Below are 26,045 nucleotides of genomic sequence, written 5' to 3' on the forward strand. Positions count from 1 at the left end.
AGGGTTAGAAACCATTGCACTGGGGACAGGGATACTCAATGCTTGCTGCATATGAGAGTCACCTGGGATGACATGGTGCCACAGGGAAGCCCCCAGATGCTCAGAGAAGGAAAATAGGGTTGGAAATTCTGGGGGAAAAGATTGGAAGAATCACAAATGGGGAGAGCTAGAAAAAGAGGCAGCTGGAGTGGAAGTGCAGGGAAGAGGAGGGGTCAGGGAGGGAGGAGCAAAAACTGAGGTCAGGGGTTAGGGACCCAGAGTTAGATCAATGGATGGAAGACCTAGAGGCTGAAGGGGCAGTAAGGAAGTAGAAGGGAGGGTGGGAGGAAATTTGGGGAGGAAGCTTTCCCCGATGAACGTGTGGTCTTAGTATGCTTTTTTTTTTTTTGAGACAGGGTCTCGTCCTGTCACCCAGGCTGGAATACAGTGGCATGATCATAGCTCACTGCAGCCTTGAACTCCTGGGCTCAAGGGATCCTCCCTCCTCAACCTCCTAAGTAGCTGGGAGTACAGGCGCACGCCACCTGGCCCAGCTAACTTTTCTTACTTTTTGTAGAGACGGGGACCTCCCTATGTCTCCCAGACTGGTCTCAAACTCCTGGGCTTAAGCGATCCTCCTGCCTTGGCCTCCCAAAGTTCTAGGATTATAGGCTCGAGCCGCCACTGTGCCCAGCTTAGTTTGCTTTTTAAAGTGTGAAATTCTCTATTCTTTGCAGAAGAGAGCCCAGTACAGAGGCTCAGGATGTATTCGTCAAGAATACATTAGCGCTAAAGAGCCACACGGGGGGGCTCGAGTGTAGGGTTCGTCCTGCTGTTTGCCCAACTCTCACTTTGGCTTTGGCGTCTCCCTAAGCCCTCAAGGGGGCCCTGCATCATTTCTGTGGGGCCTGCTGGTGGCTCTGGCCCCCAGCCAGGGCAGCTGGGGACAACACTAAAAAGGAGGCTTGGAAGCAGCCTGGTGCAGCGGTGCTCCATGCGCTCAGCTGCTTTCTGTTCCAAACGTGAGGAAGCAGATGCCGTCACACAGCCGAGGCCAAGGACGCTGGTGTGCCACTGGCCAGTCTTCCGCCCTCCCCCACCGTCACACAAGCAGCCATCATTTACAAAAACACAACACACATTGGGTTTTAATGAGAAAATAATTGTATACTTGCATTGAATGCCTCACAATCACTATAAAACCAAAGCAGGATAATAACATTGAAGTGGTTAACATACACAGGAAAGCCAGATACAGAGTATAATTTCCAAACACAGTATTGCTGCTTTTTTCCCCCTCCCCGCCCCCCAAAAAACAAAAAGAAATAAAAAGTCATTTGGGTAAAGAGCAACACAAAATCAAAATTGGCAGCTCACTGAATGCTTAAAATTCAGGAAATTGGTTTTGTAACTAAAACTGGATATAGTCACCATCTCTAACACTTAGGCTATTTTTTTTTTCAATACATAGTTTAATTAAATCCATCCTTTAGTTGGAAAAATGTTATTTGTCTTCAGAGACAAAAGTCAACACTGTCATAGTGTTCCTTGTTACGTTTACATATATATGTGTGTGTGTATATATATAGGTGGACACTGATCTATATACTGCTTATATGACTTTGCCTGGGGTGGGCAGCATGCATGGGAGTAAAGAGGAAAGTAAATTGCATTGTGTCATCCAAGTAGAACACAGCCCGGCCTCCTGCCACTGACAGACCCTGTTTCCATAATTTCTGGATGAGAAAGCCAAGGTATGTCAGCAATCAGCTCTGGAGGAAAGTGAATGTCTATAAACACTGCAGAATGGAATACTCTCCGGAAGGCTTTTAACGTCTACAGAATCTAAACATTTGTTACAGTTGAGATTAAACAAGCTCGTGTGCTATTTGGGGGTGGGGCCGAGCATCAGAGGCTAAGTTTTTCATAAGCCTCTGGCTCCTGATGGATTAGGCAGGAGTGACCTTCCTCCGGGGGTTGGTTCCGTCTTCGGCAAGTTAAACGGGTTCATTTGGGATCCCAGAGCCCAGCACAGTGCTATGTACAAAGCAGGGGCTTGTTCGATGTTTCTTGAATGAATAAAAAACTCAAGAGCACAGAGAAAATCTGGCTCTCCCAAGGGAAATGTAATTTACATTTTAATAGGATAAGAATAGGATTCTCAGTGAGTAGCTCGAGAAAATAGACAGCAGTCATCCAGAAGGCAGCGCAGGGGAACCAGTGGATGTTGGGGATGTAGGGGCCACAGTGAAAACAGCTTTGTGACCTCGGGAGTCACAGAAACATTTGTGTCCTTATCTGCACACAGAGCGGGGCCCAAAGGCCCCCAGCTCCGTAACTCTGTGTTATTCCTATAGCAGTAAGTGCTTCTGGTTCAATCCACTGAGGTCAAAGACCCCTTCCTCTGCTTCTGAAGCGATTCTGTGGATTTTAAGGCCTCCTAAGCTTTCCTTCCAGCTGCAAATTCTCTTCTCAAATGTAGGTTTCATGTGGGTACATGGTTTCCTTCCAAACAGAACAAAAAACTTTAAGGTACACCATAAGGATGGTTTCCTCTCGTAAAAAAATGGGGGAGTTAGCCTGTATCACGCCTATGAGCTCTACAGGACCCACCCGTCAGTCTCGAAAACATGAAGCATATTTTATTTCTTTGTGTGACCCACAGAACTATCCTACTCTCCAGCCATCCTAACTGCCATGGTGCCTGAGGCCACAGGATGCAGCTGCCTCCTCTGTTCCTGTCTCTGTGTCTGCCTTGGGAACGCCTCCGCGTTGCTGGGGTCTTTAGCCCGGGCATCCCGGACCTCTGGCTGGAAATGCTTAGGCAAAGACGGTCCTCTCTCCTGCGTACTCCCTTTGCAACTGTCAGGACTTCTACCCAGATCTCACTTTCCTGGGAATGGCTGTCTCCATGCCAGACTCCTCCACCATAAAATGAATGCTTTGCAGCAGGGATCTCATTGGGTTTGTGTCCCCAGAGGCTAGCACATTTTGTTGAAAATTCATTCAGAATATTCAGGAGAATGAACCATATAAAGATGGTGCCAACTGCTCATGTGCTCTTTCGGCTACCATCTGTAGAATCTGCCTTCAAATTACAGGTTCCCTTGGCAGTTTTAAAGCATCCTTGTTATTAGACAATTCCATTTTTTACTTCATGCCCACTACTTGCCTGTGTATAAACTTCCCCCCTCAAAGTCAACACTAGTCTAAAAAAAAGAAGCAAAGGTAATGTGCATAACATCTACATACAAATTTTGTGGAACTGCTACTTCTTAGAGCTTATGACATGACAATAGAAAAACAAAAATGAACTTTAGTGAGGTCTGACTTAATTATTGCTTTTTTTAAAAACAAGAAACCACAGTTTTAAAACAAAGGAGGAAGAAAAGAAGGCTGGTTAGTTGGTTTTTTTTCTCATGGCCAGAACTGAAAATTTTCTCATCCAGAAATTTAGGGCACCCAATTATTGAATACCCTTATCATATTGCTTTGAATGACAAAGATTAAAGCTGGCATCCTCTATCGTATACTAAGAAGCATGAATACAAAGCATGAGAATAAATAGGATACTTTCCTAAGTGTCAAATTACAAAACTTGCTCAAAACTTTGCAATCGTGACTCATGCAAATACCATGTTAGGTCAATTTAATATTACAAATACTGCATCAGCTCGGTGCCTTTATATCCCTTTTCATAAAAAAGAAATTCTCACTCGCTCCTGAAGCTGGCAAACAGCTTTGGAGGAATTAACTGTACACCCAAGTGCCATGATCATTCTGGAATTTTAATACACACACACACACACACACACACACACACACACTCCTTACACAAACACACAAAGATACACACACACACACACACACACACACCCCATCTTTAGGATTTGTAGCTGATTCCAAGCCTGCACTTAAATTTCTATTCTATATTTTTCTTTGTATCATCCTGAAAAAACACTGGTTGCTCAGCAAAAATAGTATCTCTTCCCTCCTTATTTTCTTCCCACTCTTTTTCCCTCCCTCCCTTTTTCTCTCTCTACCTTCATGACATTTCTTTCATGTTTCCTTTCTGATTGATCCAAAACAATCCATCATTCTTCTTCCTACCTCTAAGGCCCACTGTATATTACAAAATAGTTATAAACACCTTTTTATTTCATGCCATCCACCTCTCTAAGGCAGAGTTTGCCCTTTTTGTCAATTATTGCCACTCTAAAAATACCCCTACCATCTTGAACCAAGTTGTTCAATGTGTACAGATTTTATACATGTATATATTCCCCCATCCCATCATAAAAATAGTTGTTGCCCACTAAATATAGTTTTCATATGAAGAAACATAAATGGTGAAAATGTGTTCTCATAAACTGCAGATCAATCAATATATTATAAGCAGACACGATCCTAAAGCTAAAATTACCCATTTGGTTTTCTCCCCCTTTCTCAGCCTCCTAATGTAGAAGAGATTGTGTTTGCAACATGAAGACACATTGTCTTAAAAATAAGGATTGTATGGATTGTGATCATGAGTTGTTCCCAATTAATTAAAAAGAACTAAATGTAAGAGAAATGGAATCATAACTGCCTCTTCTCGGCAAATACCGAGAGAAACACCATTCATTTTATGGCTGCTGGAGAAACTGGAATTAATACAACATCTCTGATGCCGTGAGTGATGGGTGGGAAACTGGTGCAGAGAGACATCCTGTGTCACGTAGACTGCGCCAGCCTGGGCCCTGTAGCTCCCTAAATGGCCCTATCACCACTGTTCTTCCTCATCACCCAGCGAGGCTGGTCTCGGTTCTGCCTGTAGCAGCTATGCTGATTTGCTTGTCAAGTCTTTGTCCTTTTGCATCAATTGTGGATTGGTCCAAATCCAGACATTGAGATTCTTTGAGTCACACACAAAAAAAAAATCCTTTCTCTTTTGACTCCTGGGTGTCAGCATCTGATGAGTGGATTTCCTTTTCATTTCATTTTTCATCATTGTGTATTGCAGCTTCTAGTCTACATAAGGATTGCTGAGTTTGTTTGCACTTTAATAAATAGTCCATTAAAATGCTTTGAGTTGTGATTTTCTTGGTTTCTTGGTAGCCCAAGCACCAAAGAAGCTTCCTGGGTCGAAGGAAGTTTATTCGTTGTCTTCTTCCTCCTGGTTGGCATAGATCCCTGCTTCCCAGCGCAAGGCCAGTGCGCTCTTCCTTCGATTAACCCGTGTGGCCTCAAGGACCTGAAGAGAGAAGGAAGAAAATTATGCGGAGTTCATGGATGTTAATTATGTACACAAGCCAACTTCCTGTTTCTTTCCTCCTTTCTCTCTCTTAACATGAGAGGAGAAAGTAATAAAGTATCTGGTACTACTGGGGGAAAGGGTGGAATGGGATGTTCTAGGTGGTACATTCATCACACACAAAAAAATCTATTTGCTATTTGACCCCTATTTTCAATATAGAAAGATTTAATTTGCATGAAATGTGCTACAAGTTTCTTTGAACTAGACATGATTCTGCAGCAAGTTTTCTCGATAACAAAGCAGATCCCTAAATGCTACAGATCAGTGCTGTCCAAGAGAACTTAATGCAATGATGAAAATGTTCTGTATCTGTGCCATCCAACATGGTAGCCACTAGCCACACATGGCTATTGAGCACTTGAAATACAGCTAGCGTGGTTGTGAAGCTAAATATTTAATTTTAATTTAAATAGCCCCATATGGCTAGTGGCTACCGTATTGGACAGCATAACTACTACAGATTGTCTTAGTGTCTTCATAAACAGGAAAACCAGAAAATAATTCCAAACAATGGGACCAGTGTGGATTCAATCCATCAAGCTTTGTGGGTCTACATAAGCTATGATCATATTTACATCATGAAAATCTACTTTGGCATAATTAAACTCAAAAAGCCTTCAAGTAGAAAACAAAAAAGCTTTTCAGGCCAATAAAAAGCAATCTTAGCATTTTGATGCAACTTCAGTCCCATATGTGTTGGTAAATGAAATTAAAGGTGACAATATCAAGGACAAGTAGGCTCACCACCATTGAGGGAGGGCCTCCCCTCTCCTCCCACCCCTGGTTCACTAGAACAGTCTGTGGATTCCCGAGAGGAGACTTCAGCAGGTCTGCTCCAGCTTTTTTTTCAAGATGAGATTCCAGGTGATGACGTTTAGGTTGCCAACACACGAGGCATGATTTCATTTCATGACACCGTAGCAAAAGCAAACTGATGCACGTCCACCAATTACTCTGGCATGAGTTTAGGAACATACAGTTTCTTATTTTAAAGAAAAGTCCAGTAGAGCCAACAGTGGTTGGTTATCCAAACCACCACGAAGGCTTTGCTTATTCTAAAAAAAATCATTTAGGCAAGGGACAATAATGCTGACAACTCCAGAGAAGTAAGGAGATACAGGTTACAGGCAGAGGTGGAGCCCAGGTATAAGCGGATTCTGGGTAGGTGAAAGGTCTGGGGATCCATCTCAACTTGCTTCTCTGCACCGTTGTCAAACGAATGGATCACCCAGAGCTTCAGCGTACTTTCTTCTGGGAAGCCTTCCCCATTCTTCCCAGCAGGGGGAGCGCTACCCAACATGTAGGATGTCCTCAGTCATGCTTGTTGATTGAATAAATGATGCATTGATAAGCACATAATCTGTGTCATAAAGTGGCTTGTATGTAAGCATACCATGATCACTTATTCAATATCCAAAAATATCTAACAATAAGAAATTAGAAAGAGGAAAGCATGCTTGCAGCTCTGGTATAGTTCAATAGAGGAATTTTCTGGTCTAATGTGTGGGTAGCATGGAACTGAGACACACGCTGGACTGCACTTGGGAGTCCTGAGCTCTAATCCCAGTTTTGTCCCTTGTTGTTCTTGTATCTGAAGTTTCTTTCTAAAATGGAGAGAACACTGCCTTATTTCCAGTCTTTCTCAGGAGGCATCGTGGACTCTGAAGTCCAGGCAGGTCTAGCGACTGTGCGACCCTAAAAAAGACACTTACCCCTATGCCTCAGTATCCCCATGTAAAATGGGGATAATATTAATAACAACTACAGCATGGAGTTGGCCTGAGGAATGACTAAAGCAATGTATGTAAAGCACTTAGAATAGTAAATTCCTAAATAATAATTATTCCTATCATCCTTTGCACGATGATAGGAATAATTGCTATTAAACTATGAAGTGGCATACAAATATCAAACATTTTTATAGGGAAATCTACATTGTATAAAATGATCATCTGTTCACCTTTCAGATTGTAGATACAAATATAAAGGTTTACCATAAAAGCAATAAATAAATCTCAAGTTCTGAAAAATATGATCCTCATCCTTTTGAAATGTTCTTTGTCTTGTTATTTAAATCCTATTTGAATTCTCAAACAACTTGAGCAGATTGAGTTTGCTCTCTCCTTTAGGAACCCATGTTACAATCCAGCTCTCCATCCATCTTATAAATACGAATATTTACCAGGTTCCTACAAAGTGTCAGGCACGGTGCTTCATACTGAGGATAGAATAGTCTTTTCCCTCATGGAGCTTAGTCACAAAAAGTGTAATGGGCAGAAAAATAATATTTATAATTATGGAAACACGGTAGCCTGGGTTTGAATATCTACTTGTCAAGAGCCAAAATAATTCACTTATACCAATAGTGAGCTTTCTTTTCTTAATTCATTCCCCTAATTTGTATTGCCTCTTAACATGATCCCAAATTTCTGGTAAACTCTAAAGTTCCTAGTAATAGCACAGACAAGAAAATAAACAGATCGTTATTGAAATAGCCAGCAACCTTGATTTAATACTATCTTAGGGTTCATAAGCCTTATGACCCAGGACTGTCTCGAAGTCAAGCCATCCTGCAACTGGTCTTTTGTAGATTCAAAAGCCAAGCCCTTGGGCAAGGTAGTTGAATAAGCACCTGTTCCATAATTAATACAGACTATTGTAGGTGTGCCAGTCTGTGCGTGCACACACACGCGTATCTCTATAAATCTCTAGCAAATTAAGAGCTCTTATTATTTGCATTATTGCATAAGAACTTCCCTTTTCTGAAGTCCATTCCTTTCTCTTCTGGGCAAAAAAGCACATGTTTCTGGGGCTCTAATAATAGCACACACTTATGTCATAAGTACTATGAACCAGTTACTATTTTAATCCTCACTACTGTTTTATGAGATTCATGCTATTATTAGTTTCATTTCTCATACGAGGACACTGGGAGGTTAAGCAACTTGCCCAGTGTTACCCAGGTAGTAGGAGGAAAAGCCAAGATTTGAACCCGGCCCTCTGGGTGTGGAGTTGCTGCTAGGCCGTATGGCTGCTCTGTGACTTACGAAGAGGAATAAACACTCTCCATGAGATGGGAAAACAAAAAACAAAAGAAAGGCCTGATTAAAATTTTCATTGCTTTCACAAATTAATTAAAATTCAAGTCTGGTGGGAGAAAAAAAATTCAATTCTTCTTGAATGACCCTCTATTACTAATTTTTCTCTCTAATGCTTAGTGAATTTGGGTGAATGAATTGCTTAACTTTGAATAGCAACTAACATAGACGATTTTATTTGGGGGATGTGAAACAAAAGACAGATAGGTAAAATAATATTGGTTACCCTATTAATATTAAAATTTATATTTTATGCCTCTATCTTCTCTTCAACTGAAGGTAGAGTGGGCCCAATTCTATCTTCTGTGGATATATTTGACCAGATTTTCATTGTTTTAAACTATGCTGATTCAAAGGGGCTACAAGCTTAGGGCCTAATTCTCAAACTGCCATCATCCAGATGACAGCCACAATTAGCAAAGAAGGTACAAGGAATGATATTCTCAGTATTCACTTTATGCCTTATGAGAGAAAATTGCTGATAATCAGCTGCTCAGCTCTATGGTTAAATATAATTCTTTTCCTAAATAGGGAGACTTAAAAAATATATTATGTTACAGGTTGATATGACCAATTTGAAGAAAAGTTTATAGTATCTAGTAAATGTGAAGATGTTATCAATCTAACAGCCAGTGCTCCTGCTCCTAGAAATATAGAGAAATTCTTCCATAGGTACACGAAGAGACATGCATGGTAACATTCATTAAAACATTATTTGTAATGGTAAAAAAAAAAACTGGAAACAATCTACATTTCCATCAATAGGAGATTGAATAAATAGTGATATATTCATTCAATGGAATACTATACGGCAGTTACAAATAATAAACTAGAACCACAATTATCAACATGGACACATCTAAAAACAATGCAGAAAGAATAAAGTAAGGAGTAGAGGGTACTGCAACATGATTTACCATTTATAGAATGTTTTAAAACATGCAAAAATAAGATACTGTTTGTGTATACATACATATATAGTATAAGCATAAAACCATGCATGGAAATGATGAATCCCAAGCTTGAAAATAGTAACCTCTTGGGTGATGGGGGGAGGGGACTGGGAGAAGTAACAAGAGGGCTTGAATTGTATTTACAATATTAACCTCTTTTAAAAAATATTAGCAAATATTATGAAATGATAAAAACAGACAAAGTGGATTGGTAGGTTATATTATTTCATTATGTTAGATTACTGGAAACTTTGAATGCTGGCTCCATGACGTTGGGAACTTTGTTTTGTTGACTGCTGTCCTCTTGCAACCTGGCACAGTGCCTGACACATAGCAGAGCCTCAATAAATTGTTAGATGAATAAATGAACGATTCTCTCTCTGATTCTGTATATTTGAAATAATTATTTTAAAACAAAAATAAAATATAGAAATAAAAATAGGAAACATACTGTGTTTTTTCAGCAAAAGAGAAAAATATAGAGACAATGGAAAAAATAAAAATTTTAAAAGAAAAATATGCTTTCTCATAGCACACGTATTTGTGAAATCTGTATAAAAGGAAGTTAGGGGAAAGAGGACTTTCAGGGAAGTCAATCTTTAAAGGAACAAAATGAAACAAAACATATAGGTTTAAAGTTTGGAGGAGGGGGACTGGGATGGTCCACAATTGATAATCTATAGATTTAGGATGAACCATCCTAAATCTATAGAATGGAGCTCTCCAGATTTGTGTTAAAGCAAACAAAAGACTGGCCACCATCAACAGCTCAATCTGCACGAGCTGAGTATACTTGCTAATTATGCCTAAAGAAACTTAAAAAACCCAAATAGCCCATCAATTGTGCCCTCGAGTCCAAACATCTTCCAGATCCATGCGTAGGCAAGGTCTTCTCCAGCCCACCACACAGCACAGCAAAGCACAGCAATGTGTATCATCGGTGCATGGACTCCAACGTGTTGAGGCAGTCCCACAATTCATGAGAGGCAGGAAGAAATACATACAGAGACAAGCTATTTTTCTTGCCATTCTCACGTAACCCATCAGGAAATGGCAAACCACAGCAGCATGCACCTGGATCATGCATTCAGTAAAACCAACACAAACAAGTTGAAAAGTACCTCGGAAGTCACCTTGCAAGACAGTAACTTAGAGGTGTACTGGCAGAGAGGGAAAAGACCAGGGTTAGTACATGGCAGAGACACACTTACAGAATACCCCCCAGCCGGGAACCGGCACCACGCCGGGGGCAGACGTGACAGGAAGTAACATCGGGAGACCATTCCACACCTATGCCAAGACTTGCTTCATCTGATATTAGTTTATTTTAAAGTCCGCGTCTTTTGGAGCAACCAGATACCCTATTATTCATTAATAAAAATATCAGATAAGCCATACTTTGTTAATTCAATATTTTCTGCACTTTGAATTAACAAGATGCCTTCCCCTCTGTATGCAACCAGCAAGGTCCTTGGTGGCCATTTTGGATTTGCTAGAATCTGTAGCCAAACAGCCTTTTCTCTTCCCATGGGCAGCTCTGGACCCCAAAGCAGTCTTGTAGCCTGTTGTCCAGTTAAAAGAAGACCATGGACAATGTATATGACCTGAACTTATGTACCCCCATGATGAGCTGAAATAAAAAAAAAAAAAAAAGAAGACCATAATCATAGATAGGAGTTGGTTTGAATGCAAAGTTTGTGGAAGCAAGGGCTCTGAAACTGACCTAAGGGTAGTCCTGCCTGTGGAGACCACACAGCCTCCCTCATTAAAACCTAAGTTCCTGAGAGTGGGATGATCATTTAGAATAATTATTCAGGATTAGTGTGGCATTTAGAAACTAAAATGATCCTTTAGTTCCTGTAGGAGACTAAAAGTCTTCTGTAAGAAAAGTGCAGAAAAAAATTGCCCAACTATGAGAAATGAGATAGTGGGACCAATTTAGGACAGCTCCCTCCAGAGCCGTGGGAATGACCTTAGGTTTACACTGCTTAGGACATTTGAGGCATTTACTGGTTTTGGGCACTGGTAGCCATAGACAGGTTAGGTGGGATCACACTTCTGTGACCATCGACTGCTTCTCATGTGTAGCACTTGTGAGTCACAGTTCTATAGTTCTGGAAGGATCAGGCTGGTGGCTGGGAGCTGACAGATCTGGAGCTCTCCTTTCCTTTGCACCTGCCCTAGGGTGGGGGTGAGAACTCAACAGAGGACTGGGGCAACACGAAGCATCCTTGATCGTGGCTGAGCTTTCTGTAGAGCCGGGGAGGGGAGCACTGGAGGCAGATGGGCTTCCTTCACCCACTCAGGGAGAATAAAGCCATGAATCCCAATGCATGTCCTGGTCCAGGAGGGAAACGTGTGCCAGGAACTCCTAGAGAAGCTAGGTCCCAGCTTTGACATAGCCCAGGAGAACTGATGATACGGCCTTCTCTTGTTCCAAGACAGGACAGGGTGGTTGGAAGACCTTTCAGTAATTAGGTCTTGGGGTTAGAGAGAAAGAGCAAACAGGAGAAACCCAGTGGGAGCAGGTCTTGTGCCAGCGGTAAGGACGGGGCTGACCACCCACAGGGCTGTGATTTGGACTCTGGCCGGCTTCCCTTCAACTGAGAAAGGGAAATCAAATCCACTGACGTATTCCAGAGCATCGTGGACTCAATGACCCATCACTTTCACCTTCTAAGGCTCAGGTCAGGTTGGGGGAACAACTGGACAGAAAAAAAAACTATTTGCCTAAATACAGTCATGCAATTTACAATGGACTGATGAATCACAGCTTCCTGAAGGGACTCTTCGTGCCTAAAGAAGAAGAACATCCAAATAGCCCGTCATTTGTACCTTCTAGTTCAAACATCTTCCAGATCCATGAGTGAGCAACCCCACCTCTGAGGCAGCTCCTTTGCAAGGTCCCAAGAAGCCCTTCAGGAAACTATGATTCATTAGTCCATTGTGAGTTGCATGACTGACTAGAAATGGCATCAGACCCAGATAAGGGGACAGATCCACATAGGATAATATTTCCTGATAAGGGAAACCCACAATAAGAGGAGAACTACACACACAGCACAAAGGCACCAGGCTAAAGGGATGAATGGTGCTGAAGCCCAGTGTCTGGCCCCCACCCCACTCCACCCCTCAAACTGTGGGGTTGGGGCAGGGCTGCATCTTCACAGAGTTTTGAAAAGGGGTGGCTTTTTCTAATTCACACCAAGGCCTTGGCTAGGCTGGTAAATAGCCCTGGTTAAGGGGGTGGAGGTAGGGACGGTAATCCTCCTTCCTCAAAAATTACCCAAGGGGCTATGAATAAGTGGGGGCAGAGACCCTCATTGGTGACTATGCCACGCAGAACAAGGAAGCCAGCCCGGTGGAAGAAAGTTCTGAGCTAGTAACAACTATGGCCGGCTGGAGTTAACTTTTTGAGAAAAGGAGCTTTTTCACATTCCTTGTCATTGATTTTTTACCAGTTGCCAACTGACCAGAACGTCCACAGATGACTTATCACTCCAACAGTGACTCCTGGGTAGATGCTCCAAGACAGTTCAGGATTAAAATTTCCATCTTTTGTCGTTCTCGGAGCCCTCAGACCATCCCCTCATTTCCAGCAGGAGAGAGTGACAGCTCAGGCGCATGAAAAAGAAGGGCCACCAAATGCTGCGCCACTTCCCTCACACCACTCACGCAAGGATTCCGTGAGCCAGGGGGCCCCTGCCTGTCTCGCATGGGACTTTTTATGAAGTGGGAAAATTGAAGCGAGGAGGGCCCTGAGCTGGGGGATGGAACTCCAGAGACCATCACTGCTCTGACAGGGGCCGAGGGACACTGCATCTGTTTTGAGGGCAAGGATCACTTTTTCTCAGTTCTGTTGGCAAAAGTCACTCAGCACAACCACAGGCAAAGCTCCCCTTGGGCTCTCTAGCCTTCTTATTGTCCTGTCCTTCACGCTCATCAATACCATTGTGTCTAACAAATGATAGACACGCTGTATACACATCCCAATGATCAGCCTGTTTTGTTTTTAGGAAGCACAGCAAATAAGAATTCTTTCCATTCAATTCACAAAGAACTTGCTACTTTCTCTGCCAAGGCATGCTTGGGTTCTGATCGTGTGTGAGGCACTCTGATTCTCAGGTGTGGTGTATCATCTCTGGAAGGCACACCAAAATGCTGCCAAGGGCCTCACTGGAAGAAATACCGGCAGGTGAAGGTGCTGGGGACGATGCTGCGTGACACTGGGTGATGCTGCATGTGCCAGCGTGAGCCACTGAGACTCTGAGAGGGTGGAGAGTCTAAGAAGCCACATTTTGCCCTGAGAGTAGTGTATACAAATGGAAACTGGAGACCAGAATTACTTTACCTTTAACAGAATTACCTTTAGCTTCTAGGCATAGGTAAGCCAGTTACACAACTCAACCACCAAGCAATCCATCCGCTCTCTATTATTATCCTTCTGGCAGAGGAGATAATTAAAAAAAAATGGAGAAGGGGCCATAGATCAGCTAGGAAAAAAATGATGGTTTGTTCATCCCTACAGGTAAACTTCAACTCATTCACCAGTGATTGACACAGACATTGTAGGAAAGACCCTGGACTAGGACATGGGCTCTCGTGTAAAGTCTGGCTGATGGCCACATACTTGCTTTAAATACGATGTGAGTATGTTATTTTAGATTTGGATCTCTTAAAACAAGATATAGTGGGTTTGGCAGATTTTGTCCTATTCCTAAGAATTTCCAACAACAACAAATTTGGTTCGATTGTAATATCAATAACAGTGCAAAACATGTGGCCGTGAATCCAAGATCTGGGGATATTCACAGCTGTATTAGTTAGTAGGTTTTTTTCCTTATTTGAAATGTTTGTTTACTTGGGAAATAGAGGGACAGGGGGCTGCCTCTTCAATTCACAAGTGAAGGGCAATCAGCATACTAAAACACCAATTCCACATAGCTGCATGAAGGCAAGGGGGAAATCCCATCTGGTCCGCATTTGTTAGGAGGCTGCCTGAGTGTCACTGTGTCCACAAAGGAGGCTTCCAGGCCTCTGCCGGTATAAAAGGAGTGACAGCTGGCTCTTCCCTTCTGTAGGGAGTATTTTTCTCTAACACCTGCACTCCAACACAAAAGACGTACACAAGTGACAAGCAGAGTGTGCTTAGCAAACACTCACATGGGTCACATGCTAAGTGGTTCTTCACCATCCACACCAGAGTGAGAGGAGTCTACGTGGCTAACTTTTACCAAAGCTGCTGATGTGGACTGTGGAATCATTGGGAGAAAAGAAATAAGATGCTTAGAGCACTAAGCTTCAAAATGGACACAGGCTCCAGAAAATTCCTAAAGGTGAACTCCATACTTTTACACGGGGCTGCAAAGAAGGGCTGGCCAAAGTGACTTAGTGGGCAGCAAAAATCTTACGGGCTCAGGGAAGGGGCTGCTGGCACCCCCACAGTGAAGCCCAGCAGTGGAAATGTCCACGGCCACCGAGGGGCAGGTCTCATCCCACTGGGGAATACGGAGAGCAGCCCAGTAGAGTAGCTCCAGCCTGACAGAGTAGCCGAGCCAGTGATCCATGCAGTTCGGGTGTAAACACCAGGGAAAGCCTGGCAGCTGCCAAGTGTGTAGTCAGACTGCTATATGTGTTTGCTTTCTTCTTTTCTTTACTACTATATATTTTGAAAGCAACTTTTGGTATCTGGCTTCAACTCCAGAAATCCACAGCCAGGATATAAAAGGCAGCAAAGAGTTCCTCTTGCGAACCCCACGGCATTCAAGTTTAAGGTGACCAGATAGTTTATCACCCAAACTGGGACACTTAAGAGTGAAAAGGGATGCTATTAATAATGATGTCAGGGTATCAGGAATAAACCAGGACTGTCCCAGGTAAATTGGGTAATATCCTCAACCAACCCAAGTTATCTGTGACTTAAGGGCAATTGGGGAGAGGGGTGATTACCTCAATACATGCTAAGAGACTGATGCCAGAAGACTCCTAGGAGGTTGGCACAAAAACCTGAGGCTGATCCCAGGGCTGTCTGGAACAATAGCTCCTAAGTCTCATAATGAAGAAAGAAACCACAGAGCAGATGACTTCCTTCACAGTTAATGTGAATGTCAAGTGCAAAGTTATAAGGCTTAGGGGTAGCAGGGTAGCTGTGTGGTTTTTAACTGTCATTCTAAATGGCTCTTTCCTGCCAAACTATGCACATGGGCTTGGTAAAGGCCAAAACACATTTAGCCTTTTGAGCACCGTGTGACATCTATAGGGATTGCCCACAGGGTCAACACTGAAGGAACAGCATTTTCATAGCACTCTAGAGAAATAAAATCTCTATAGAACAGGCCAAGCAATGGTAGAAATCAGCTCCCCGGTGCCTGGGGACGATTTCAGAGTGCTCACATCCTTTTTCCCTGTGTTGCCCTTGCTTGTTGTCTTTTTACACACCAAGTATCTCATGGTCTAGCCTTGCCAGTGGGCTCCAACTATACTTGGCAGCAAAAGGACCAGTTCCTTGCATGATCACATGATCAACATCTTTGGGAAGCGAGGCCAAAACCCAAACCCAACTCTGGAGATGTTAAACCACACATTTGGAAATTGATTTTGGAACCATGACGCTGACCAGACAACCACATACACATCTGTGCCTGAACTGGAATACCACACACCACGCCGACGGTCGCCCTCGGAGAAGTGAAAGAGGAAAGGAAGAAAAACTTACACTACTATCATCCATTCTCTCGCGCCTTTTAGATTTGTGTGTCTCATAGTCTTCCATGAGGGTCTGCATCAGATTCTTGGGCCGCTGGGTTCCGGCAGCCTCTTCGGGGGCTAAGTCAGGCTGCAAGCTGGGGCCTTCAGTGGTAGGGGATGGAGGAGGTTTGACTTTCTCTATTTTCCCTGAAACAACACGAAGAGAACACCCTTTCTAAGCTTGTCTGCTCATGACTGCTTTCAGAAAGGAGAGAAACGCGGCAAAAAAAAAAAAAAAAAAAAGCAATCTCGAACAGAGAGTGGTACCAGACTGGTAGTTAAGTGCAAGCCATTTTATTACAGGGATCAAAGCACTTAAGGTTAATGCACAAACCCATCCAACAAAGACCTCAAAAACAGCAATTTCAAAAAATCAGATCAAACAGGCCACGCAGGTACTTAGACAGACAGACAGACAGTGCCTCCAGTTGTTTTTGAGATATGTACTCTGTCACAGATCCTAGAATTAAGACTGTCAGAGGTGGCACACCTTGGAGCCTTAGCGACTCACTTCTTACAGATGAGGAAACCTGAGGCTCTGGAAAGGGAAAGCTGAAAGCCAGTGATGGCACCCAGGTCCCCTGGTTTCCTCACCAGGTTCTGTCCTCTATATCAGAGGTAGCCAGTTCTCCGCTGACATGCCCAGACTTTTTGTGTGGATAGCACAGTGTTGTAAAACCTGTGAATGAGAACAAGGCTTGTTCTTTTCGGATCACCCAAGTCTTACATTGACCAGCTTCATTCATTCACCTGACCTGCTAGGATCCTGAAAGCACTTGGGTTTGAGAACCGCCCCCTCCAGACCTTGAGGAACATACACCAACAAAGGCAGTAGGAAAGGTGTGCACCAGACTTGGGACTGGTGTGATCTGAGCTCCTGAAATGCCCTCCAGAATTCTCAGGACGAACAGATGAAGTCAATGGTTAGTTAACCAGTGGTACGGTGATTCTGGGCACTTCGACCAAGACCCTCTGCATCCCTCCCTGTTGGGAAATGCCTGGCTCTGCTTTCTGGCTCGCCAAGGGGTGGGTTTTATTGCCACAGAGCAACAAATGCACTTCTGAGAAGTGTCTTCAGGGGCAGCGGTTATGATTTTTCCCAACTATGCCCTTTGTGAGTGACACAGCTGGAATCTGTGAACAAGGTATGTGAAGAAAACACACAAAGTAAATGAGGACCTTAGCAGTTTCCAAACTTTTGGACTTGAATGGCCCCACTTGGAAAATTAAAGACCCATTTGACCTCTTCTGGTCCCAAGCTAAAGGTGACTCACCTTACTTCATTTTACATCAGGCAACAGCCTGATGTAGCAGGAGTCACAGCGGAAGCCTGGAGCCAGTGTCTCTATGTGGGCTGCTTTGGCCCTTTACCGAGCATAAGTTCCTTCTGATGGGAGCTGGAAAGGCCTGGAGTTTAGGAAATCCAGGTTTTTAATTTCTGCTTTTCCATTAACTGGCTATGTGGTTGACTACAGATAATCATTCAGGGCTCCCAATTTAATTTTGGGATGATCACTTAAATTCTCCAAGCTTTAACTCCCATAGCTGTAAAATGAGAACTCTGGAATTAGTCATCTTTGTGGTCTCTTCTAACTAACACATTTTATTCTACCAAATACTTTTGGCAAGATCAACCCTTATTGATTAAAAAAAAAAAAAAAACCCAAACACAGGAGCATATGGCCGTCACATTTGGGGATTAGGTGGGAAGTAGATTTTAATATACAGAAGAGGGCACTCCATTTCACAGACACGTTACTTTAATAATTCAGTGAAACTCATTGCTTCGGTCTGAATTACCAAGATAATTAAAAAGTCTTTTGATATTAACACTAAGATAATAAATATTTCAAAATCTCCAAATTCACTAGAAATGGTTTCTAATTTTTATTATGGAAATTAGGGGATGCTATCACGACCCCTACAAGCATTATAAGCATTACCCAAAGTAAACATTTATCAAGATTTTACCATACTTCTTCCTTCCTTCCCTTTTCATTTCTTTCCTTTCCTTTCCTTTCCTTCAACTGGTTGGATTACTTTAAAGTAATCCCAGACCTGAGGTCATTTCACCCCTACATACGTTGTACATATCTCTAAAAATTCCAAGTGACCTTGTAATTGAAGGCTTGAGAAACAATACAAGAAACAAGCATAACGGTGAACAGGCAAGCTCTGAAGCCAGCGAGGTTGGGTTTTAATCTACTACTTAGCAGCCAAATAACTTTAGGTAAGTTACTGTTTTTCATATCTCAGTTTGCTCACCTGTAAAATGGGTATGATGATAGAAATACCTACCCTCATAGAGTTGTTATAAGGACTAAGTTAATATTTAGAAAAGAAATGTCCAATGAATCTAACTACTACTTAACTGGGATCTCAAAGAATAACATGATTACAGGATGAGAATGAAGAGTTTCTGGGTATTCTGCATAAAATTTTTGCAACTCTTTTGGGACCAGAAATAGATACCAAATTGCCAAGTTGATTTTCATGATTTTCCAGTTGACCCCTCACATGTTCAGATCATCTCCCAGGAGCCATTCTTCTATCATTAAACTTCTAGAAAGCACAGCCTATATTCACTCCTCCTAGCTTTTCCCTTTCACACACAGCACATAGTACTTTGTTTACACTTCTGTGAAGGTCATTTTCACATACTGACTTGTACCCTATCTAGTTACTGAAGCTTCTGTCTTCTCAATTAAACTTTAAAGTCACCCGAGGACATGGGCCATTTCAACCATCTGTGAATCCCCTTAATTCATTTGAATGTAAACTCTACTAGAGTGGAACCTTGTCTGTCCTGGTCTCTGCTGGATCCCAGCTGTAACTGTGGTAGATGGCACAAGGTGGGAGTTCGTGCTTGTTGAGTAAATCACTAAGTACATCTGAAGTACACATAACAGCCACTTAGCAAATGCTTGTGGATTGGAACAGAATAAAGAGTTTACATGACTTCACCAAAGGATATGAAATAAAACATTCCGGGTCTACAGAATCACAGACTCAGTGGCTGTGAAGTAATAGGGAGATTTATATAGCACTTCATCTGTAGCCCTCATGTTATCCAATCCTTACAACCACTACAACTGCGATGTAGTTAGGGTGGATACCTGGAAATGGCTTAGACCATGGAAGCTCAGATGCTAACTCCAGCCCAAGTTACCTTAGATGGTAACAGTCAGAGCTAGTCTGGAACCCAAACCCAGTGCTGATTACGGCTAAATCATACGATGGAATGTATGTTGAAAGAGAGTTGTAAAGAGAGTGAAGGGCTACTATAGAAAGTTACCAATTAAACATTAATGACATTTCCTGCTTATTTCTTCTTATTCCATCCCCAAGGCAGGTTTTACTGGTTATAGCCACTAGAGGTCACATGAGTAACAGGAAAGAAAGGCTGTAATCTGCCCATCCTCCCCCCAGTGTAGTTCAAATCACCCACTGGCATTCTGTGTGCCATTGTAGGAATCACACAGACTGCTAAAAAGCTGGAGAGGGACCTGTTTCACGCCTGATATCTTCCTCAGAGGTCCCGAGTTTGCAGCTAATGGTCCCCTCGATTAGGATGGTGAACACATTTCTGATGCTCTCCCCCTAGTAGCAGACACTGTAGACGCCATCAGCTTGGGGCTTGGAGATCATTACATGAACCTGATGCCAATGGTCTGCACCATGGGCCTGGGAGGTCGATCATATCCTTGTCTGTGGTCCCATACGGCCCCTTGAAGGCCTGGAGGACATACCATGTTAGAGTCCCCAGACAGTGATGGTTACCTTGGGCGCCCGTGTTTCACTGCTCAGGTGTGCATCTCACCGAGCACTTCCCCAGTTACCCAGGTCCCGTCCCTGCCTACCCCATCAGATCATGCTCTCACAGTGGTTTACTCCCCTGGTGACTGATTCCGTTGCTAATAATCCCCGAAAGTAGCCTCCATTTTCAATGATGACATCCTGCCACTCCGTTTCTCACCTGGACGGAACCCTACAGTACAGCTCTCTTGAAGGGCCCTAGTCACCACCCTGGGAAACATGTACAGACAGTGCCATGTAGTCTGGAAGTCCAAGATCAAGGTGCCAGCATGGTGGGTTTCTGGCGAAGGCTCTCTTTCTGCCTTGCAGATGGCTGCCTTCTTGCTATGTCCTCACGTGGTGGTTGGCAGAGAGAGCAAGCTCTCTGACGCCTCTTTTTACAAGGGCACTAATTCCATCATGAGGGCTCCACTCTTGTGACCTCATGCAAACCTTACTACCTCCCAAAGGCCATAACATTAGGGGTTACGTGCTTCAACACACGAATTTGGGGGTGGGGGATACAATTCAGTCCACAGCAGACATATTTCAGACTTCTGATCTCTAGAACTGTGAGATAATAAATGCCTATTGTTTTAATCTACTATATTTGCGGTAACTTGTCACAGCACCAATTATACTAACACAAGTATAAACCCAATATTGCCTACCATGTACCCGTGTGCGTGGAGAAAAACTAGAAAGGTAATGGCTATCCCTGGGGCAGTAGGATTATGAGTCACTTTTATTTTTGTTCTTTATTTTCCTGTATTTTCTACAATAAGCACAAATTAATTTTAAAAGATAATACAAACCAGAAATTTTTTCTCTTAAATATTATTAGCCCATGCTGAGAAAAGTAGATAAACTGGCTGCTCGTGTTAACCTTCATGGACTGGGCAGATCCACAAACCTAGGCAGCACAGGAAGCTCAGGAAAGAAAAAAGCACAAACTGCTCATCTCTGTACCAGTGGTGCTCACAAGGTCACAGCACTGCAAGGCAGACTAAGGAGCAAAGAGGGCAGTGGTATTTCAGTCCAAATGTGCCAATGCTGTGTCCCATCGCGAGTGGAAAAGAAATCTGGGTGGAATGAATCTTGGTTTCCTGTTTATTTATCGTAAGTAGTTAAACCACTTTCTGGTCCAGAGAAAGAAGCCATGCCTTGGCCTGGCTTCCAGATTTTCCAAGCAAGACGGATTTCCCCTGGGCATCTGTGGCGGGCTGTGCTGACAGGGGGCAGAGAAAAGAATCTGCAATTCCTCCCACCCAAGGGAACCCGAGAGAGGACTGCCCTTACGCAGAGCACAGCTGTCGTCATCCCTGACAGCCCAAATCCTCCTTCTGTAGAAACAAGTCTAACTTCTAAAAAGCCAAGAATCTGAATTCCAAAAGTTTAGAAAGTTATTTTGATCAAACGTGATGACTTGGGTGATTATTCTACTCCAGATACAGCGAGTCTGAGGTCTTAAATCAAAGATCCTTTGTTTCTACATTTGCCAAAAGAAAAGAAAAAGCCATCACCCACGCTTATTTAAAAACCAAACCGAACAAAAACACCCACCAGATGACATGCCTCGGCCGGGGCTCCTTCAATGACGGCCTTTCTTCACGCAGCACCAGGGTGAGGTTGCAAACATCTAAAGCGACCCACAAGTCACCAGAAAGAAATGAGCTCAGACTTGCATTTTCAATTTCATTTCCTCACAGTAAAAGGGAACATCCTGCTTGTCGGCCCTGGAGTACACGGGCCTGTGAGGTTCCAGCTGTGACCTGCACACCAAGAACTGGTCCCTTCCTCTTTTATCTCCTCCTTTGAAGGCCCCAGGGGTAGAAGAATGTGATGATATGAATTTTCAGATTATAAACCTAGCTCAGAAATGAGAAATACCCCTGCCTGGTGGAACAAGTCAGAAACTGTCAAACATTATTGCTTAAAGGTAAGTCAGGGTGTTTGATGAGACTGATTTTGGGTCTATCCCTATGAACACGACTGGAAGACGATGAAAACTCTAGAAGGAAAGAGCTCTGCTTCTCCAGGGGAAGCACAGTTTAAGATTGAAAAAGAAAAACGTTAATTAAACAGTAAGAATAAAAATCATGGTGAATAGCAATTCCCCCACCAAGATCTTTTTGTGAAACACATTTCTACCAACATGATGGACTTGGCTGTGTTAAGATTATCTCCCAAAGTGTGTGCGTTGGGGGGAAGATTTAGGATAATACTTGTAATTTTATTGTCACCCAATATATTTAATCAATTAATGATGGACTTTGTCACACCTTAGTTTTTGAAATCATAGAAGACTATTGAAAACTCATTCCTGAACTCAGGTTTTATAAGAGAAACTTTAATTCTACGGAAGTAACTAAAAAAATTCCAACTAGGAATAGAAAGCAATTTTATAGTATGTGTTTTGTTATTTATTTCGGATTCACAGTCACTGCAAAAGAGCAACTTATGAGTAACTCTGCTAAAGTTTTCTAGGCCTTTTCCTAAAACATAACAGTAACTGTAAGAACAACAACAATTAGTCTTACTGGGAGCCTTTTATGTACTAGGCACTGTCTTAAACTTTTTAAAGAGGTTGGTGCTATTTTATTCCCATTTTACTGGCGAGCAAACTGAGGTCTATAGAGGGGAAATAAGTTGCTCACACAGCTAGCAAGCAGTGGGTCCAGGAATTGAACTTTAGATACAAATCCAGAGACGTGACTATCACATTTAAGCATGTGTTTTCCTTGACTGGCTTTTTTACATCTGGTATGAATTTATTAATATATTTGAGTAAGACAGGCTGGTAAAACTTGTGATGTCAAAGCATACAAGTTCTGGGAAACCTTTATGTTTACCTTCAAGCACAATAAAAGAAAATATTATATGAAATACATATATATATTCCTTGGTGCTCTAATAATCTGTCCTGCACACTCTTCCCCCCAGCCCACCTCACCTCCCAGTCTGCCACCTCCAAAATGTGTAGTAACTTATTCACAAAGATCAAATGGATCTGAAATGCCAATCTCCTTAGGGAGGAACACAGCAAGCAACTCTGGCTAGTAAGAGAGTCATATCCTGCCCTGAACTCCAACACACAGAGGACATCCTGCTCCCAAGCCTGGCTTTGATTAACTCACATTTCTTACCAGGGAACTTGCCAGAATTAGGTCCTTAGCTTCATCTCCTCTTTGTCAGCTCAAGACTATGCATCTTTCTTCGTGCATAGCTGAGTCTGCTTCCTCGGAAGGTGCTGCCCTAACTAGGAGCACTGAGGAGCCACGTGGGAGTTAGCCACAGGGACACCACGTGGTGCCCCACTGAGGCAGAAGCACCAGCAGAAGCCCAACCCAGGGGCCCTGAATATATCAGAAGATCCAGCACAATTCGCAGTAACTGCGGAACCTGCTTACGGAAGGGAATTAAACTGATGGGGAATGTTCTGCTTTTTCCAAAGTCCTGCTATCCAGAAGCCATAACCATAGGCTTGTCACAGAAGAAAGACTTCTGTGTCCATATCTTCTCAAGAGCAAGGCTGATAGGTTTAAATTAACTGTAGCAGTTGCCCTTTTCAAACCTATGAGGATAATGTCCAAAAAGAACTTGGAATTCTGTAATTTGAGAAGTCCTCATATCATCCCATATCTTCACTTCTTGCCAAACACTGCTTCAAGGTTGCCTTTTCTTACCAATTCCTTTCCCCATGGCATGCATTTTTCAAATAAACATATTTGCTGGGTTGAGATAAATCAAATACAGAGAAGTTCTGGTCCAAGGAGGAAAGATGGATCTTAAAGAGTAAAAGAGAACAGTGGGAAACAGTCATGGTGCTCCATGACCACTAGTCAGCAAATTTAGTTGACTTTGACCCTACTACACCAAAAGTGTTCGTGTTCAGGTAATGGAGCAATGAACAATTACCCTGCCTGTTCTCAGATTGATTCCTTGCTTGAGTACCCAGTTCTTTCAGGGAATGAGACTGTTTTTGGAGGGAATGGCTGAGCTTCATCCTGGAAATGAACTTTCAGAAAGAACTCACAAGAGCAGCCAGGCCAGACAGTTGACACAGACTCTGTTAGTCCCTTTGCCATCCGGCTGCTCAGATCTTCGGACAGCACCAGCAATTCTCCCTATTGTGACGTGAGGCATTAGAGTTAAGTTCTGAAAGCACAAAGGAACCATCCTGGGTCACTAGAGTAGTAGTCCTGGTTCATGGCCTTTGAGAGTCAAACTCATATACCCAGAGCTACAGTGGCTCCAAAAAGGAGGGACAAGAAGAACCCAAGAAAATGCAGGGGTCAGGCCTGAAACCAGAAGAGGAGAGAAGGAGGCTGAGCTCGATCACTATAGGCTGAAGAGGGGAGCCATCACTGTCTACCTCCTGCGGCAGGCTCAACAGAAAAGCAGGAAAGGTTGGGGGCAAGAATACGGATTTTGGAGACAAATGAGCCTGGGTTTGAAACCAGGCTTTCCCACTTCCAAGTTGAGTAACCTTGGGCAACTTAATCTTTCTGGGCTCAAGTATTTAATTCTTTGAAGGGGAATAATATTACAGGGCCACGCCCTTTATGCATAATTCCCAAATCCAAAAAAATCTCTGAAAACCAAGTTTTGTCATAACTTACTTGGCAACAAAACCTGACATGAGTTGACGTGAGGCTCTCCTTAGTCTTTATTTACCCACTTAATGTAACTAATTCTTTTTAAGTTTTACAGCAGAAATTTAATTTGATGACAGGGTGCTGCCCTAGAACCTGGCAGTTGTGTTAAATAATAGCATATGCGTTGCATGATTTTTCTAAGCAATAGTGAATACTTTCTAACTTTTCTACAATCAGAAAAAGTCTGAATCCAGAAATATATATTTGGCCTCAGGGGTTCAGATAATTTTGTATTATAGTTTAGTGGGCTGTTGGGAGGATTCAGTGAGAAAATGTGTATGACATAGTTAGTATTGTACACAGCTTTACGGTCTCGATAAGTTGTAGCTACCATGATTAGACTTGTGTCACCAGAGAATGTTCTGGAAATACGGTAGTGGACAATAACCATCTGTGGACACTCCACATTTAGCTACCTTCGAAGAGCCAGCTGGGTCCCTATGAGCTGCACAATCAGTGCCTGCCTTGCAGGCAAGAGAAGCACAGATTCTCCTGGTGGAGGGGCCTCTCCTTCCCTCTGTGAAGAATCAGACCTTCACCAGGTGCTGACACACCGTCTTCCTCTGCGGAGCAAGGAGGGCACCTCAAGTGAAACTCAGCCTCATCTGGCTCTAATTTAGCATAGAAAAGCCACTAAGCTCTGTTTCGTGAATACTGTGCAGACACTAGCTAACATATTTTTCTCTCTAAGACTTTCCCTGTAATTGAAGACAATAAAAGGGAAAGAAAAAAGACCCAGTTAATAACCTTTATAATAGTATTATAATCACGTCATGGGGAATCTTAATCCAAACTGACAGCAGAAGCTGACACTTCCCGTAAATCTTATTTTTATAAGATGGTGTAATTATCACATCTTTCCACGTATCAGAAGACATAAACAGACACTCTAAGTTAGGGAACTCAATAGCCACACCTTTTTTACTGCTCTCCATAATGGGGGTACACAATGGAATTCACCCACTGGGTGAATTAATTATTTGACTTGGTAGTCAATCCAAAATCTGGCATGAAAACAGAAACTATTTCAAAAACCAAAACCAATCATCACCTGACTAACTGGGTTTCTCTGGCATGCTTAGAACTTGGAAGTGAAACCAAAATATCTAATAATAGACACAGGCACTAAAGTGAGAACTGTCTGTTGGCACCCCCAATATGAAGAGGCTCAAAAAGTCTGCCCTAACTAGGAGCACCAAGGAGCCACATGGAAATTGCAATTTCAATAAAATGTTTGAGTACGACACCCCCAATTCTCTCGAGGGTTTTCCAGCAGTGTGTGAGCTACCCCTTCAAATCAGGCTTGTGCACCTACTGCACACATTCTTGGAGTGTGGCCTCTCACGTACCATCAAGATGGAGCGTGACTTTAGACGTGCTCATACATGGGAAGAGCTCAATCCAAGCCTGTGAAATAGACTCATTAAAACAGGAAGAGTTTCAGTCCACCAATTCACAGATGAAAGCAGGACAGCTTGGAAATGTGTGCAGATAATTACCATGTTGAAAACTCTCACCG

General features: G+C 42.8%; 1 protein-coding gene across 3 annotated transcripts in view; it reads right to left on the reverse strand.

Annotated features, from left to right (window-relative positions):
• Positions 1-1,099: 1,099 nt before the first annotated feature.
• Positions 1,100-26,045, reverse strand: part of PALM2AKAP2 (PALM2 and AKAP2 fusion) — a 307,655-nt gene continuing 282,709 nt past the window's right edge. For 2 of the 3 annotated variants that reach the window (XM_045562525.1, XM_045562527.1), the window contains 2 exons: positions 16,042-16,220; positions 1,100-5,212 (listed from right to left, as the gene is read on the reverse strand). In XM_045562525.1, coding sequence (XP_045418481.1) covers positions 5,114-5,212; positions 16,042-16,220 — 278 coding nt within the window. In that variant the 3' untranslated portion in view covers positions 1,100-5,113. The remainder of the gene's footprint in view (positions 5,213-16,041; positions 16,221-26,045) is intronic. The other variant, XM_045562526.1, reaches the window with a different exon arrangement.

Source organism: Lemur catta, chromosome 10 (assembly GCF_020740605.2).
Source record: "Lemur catta isolate mLemCat1 chromosome 10, mLemCat1.pri, whole genome shotgun sequence".
Classification (NCBI taxonomy): Eukaryota; Metazoa; Chordata; class Mammalia; order Primates; family Lemuridae; genus Lemur; species Lemur catta.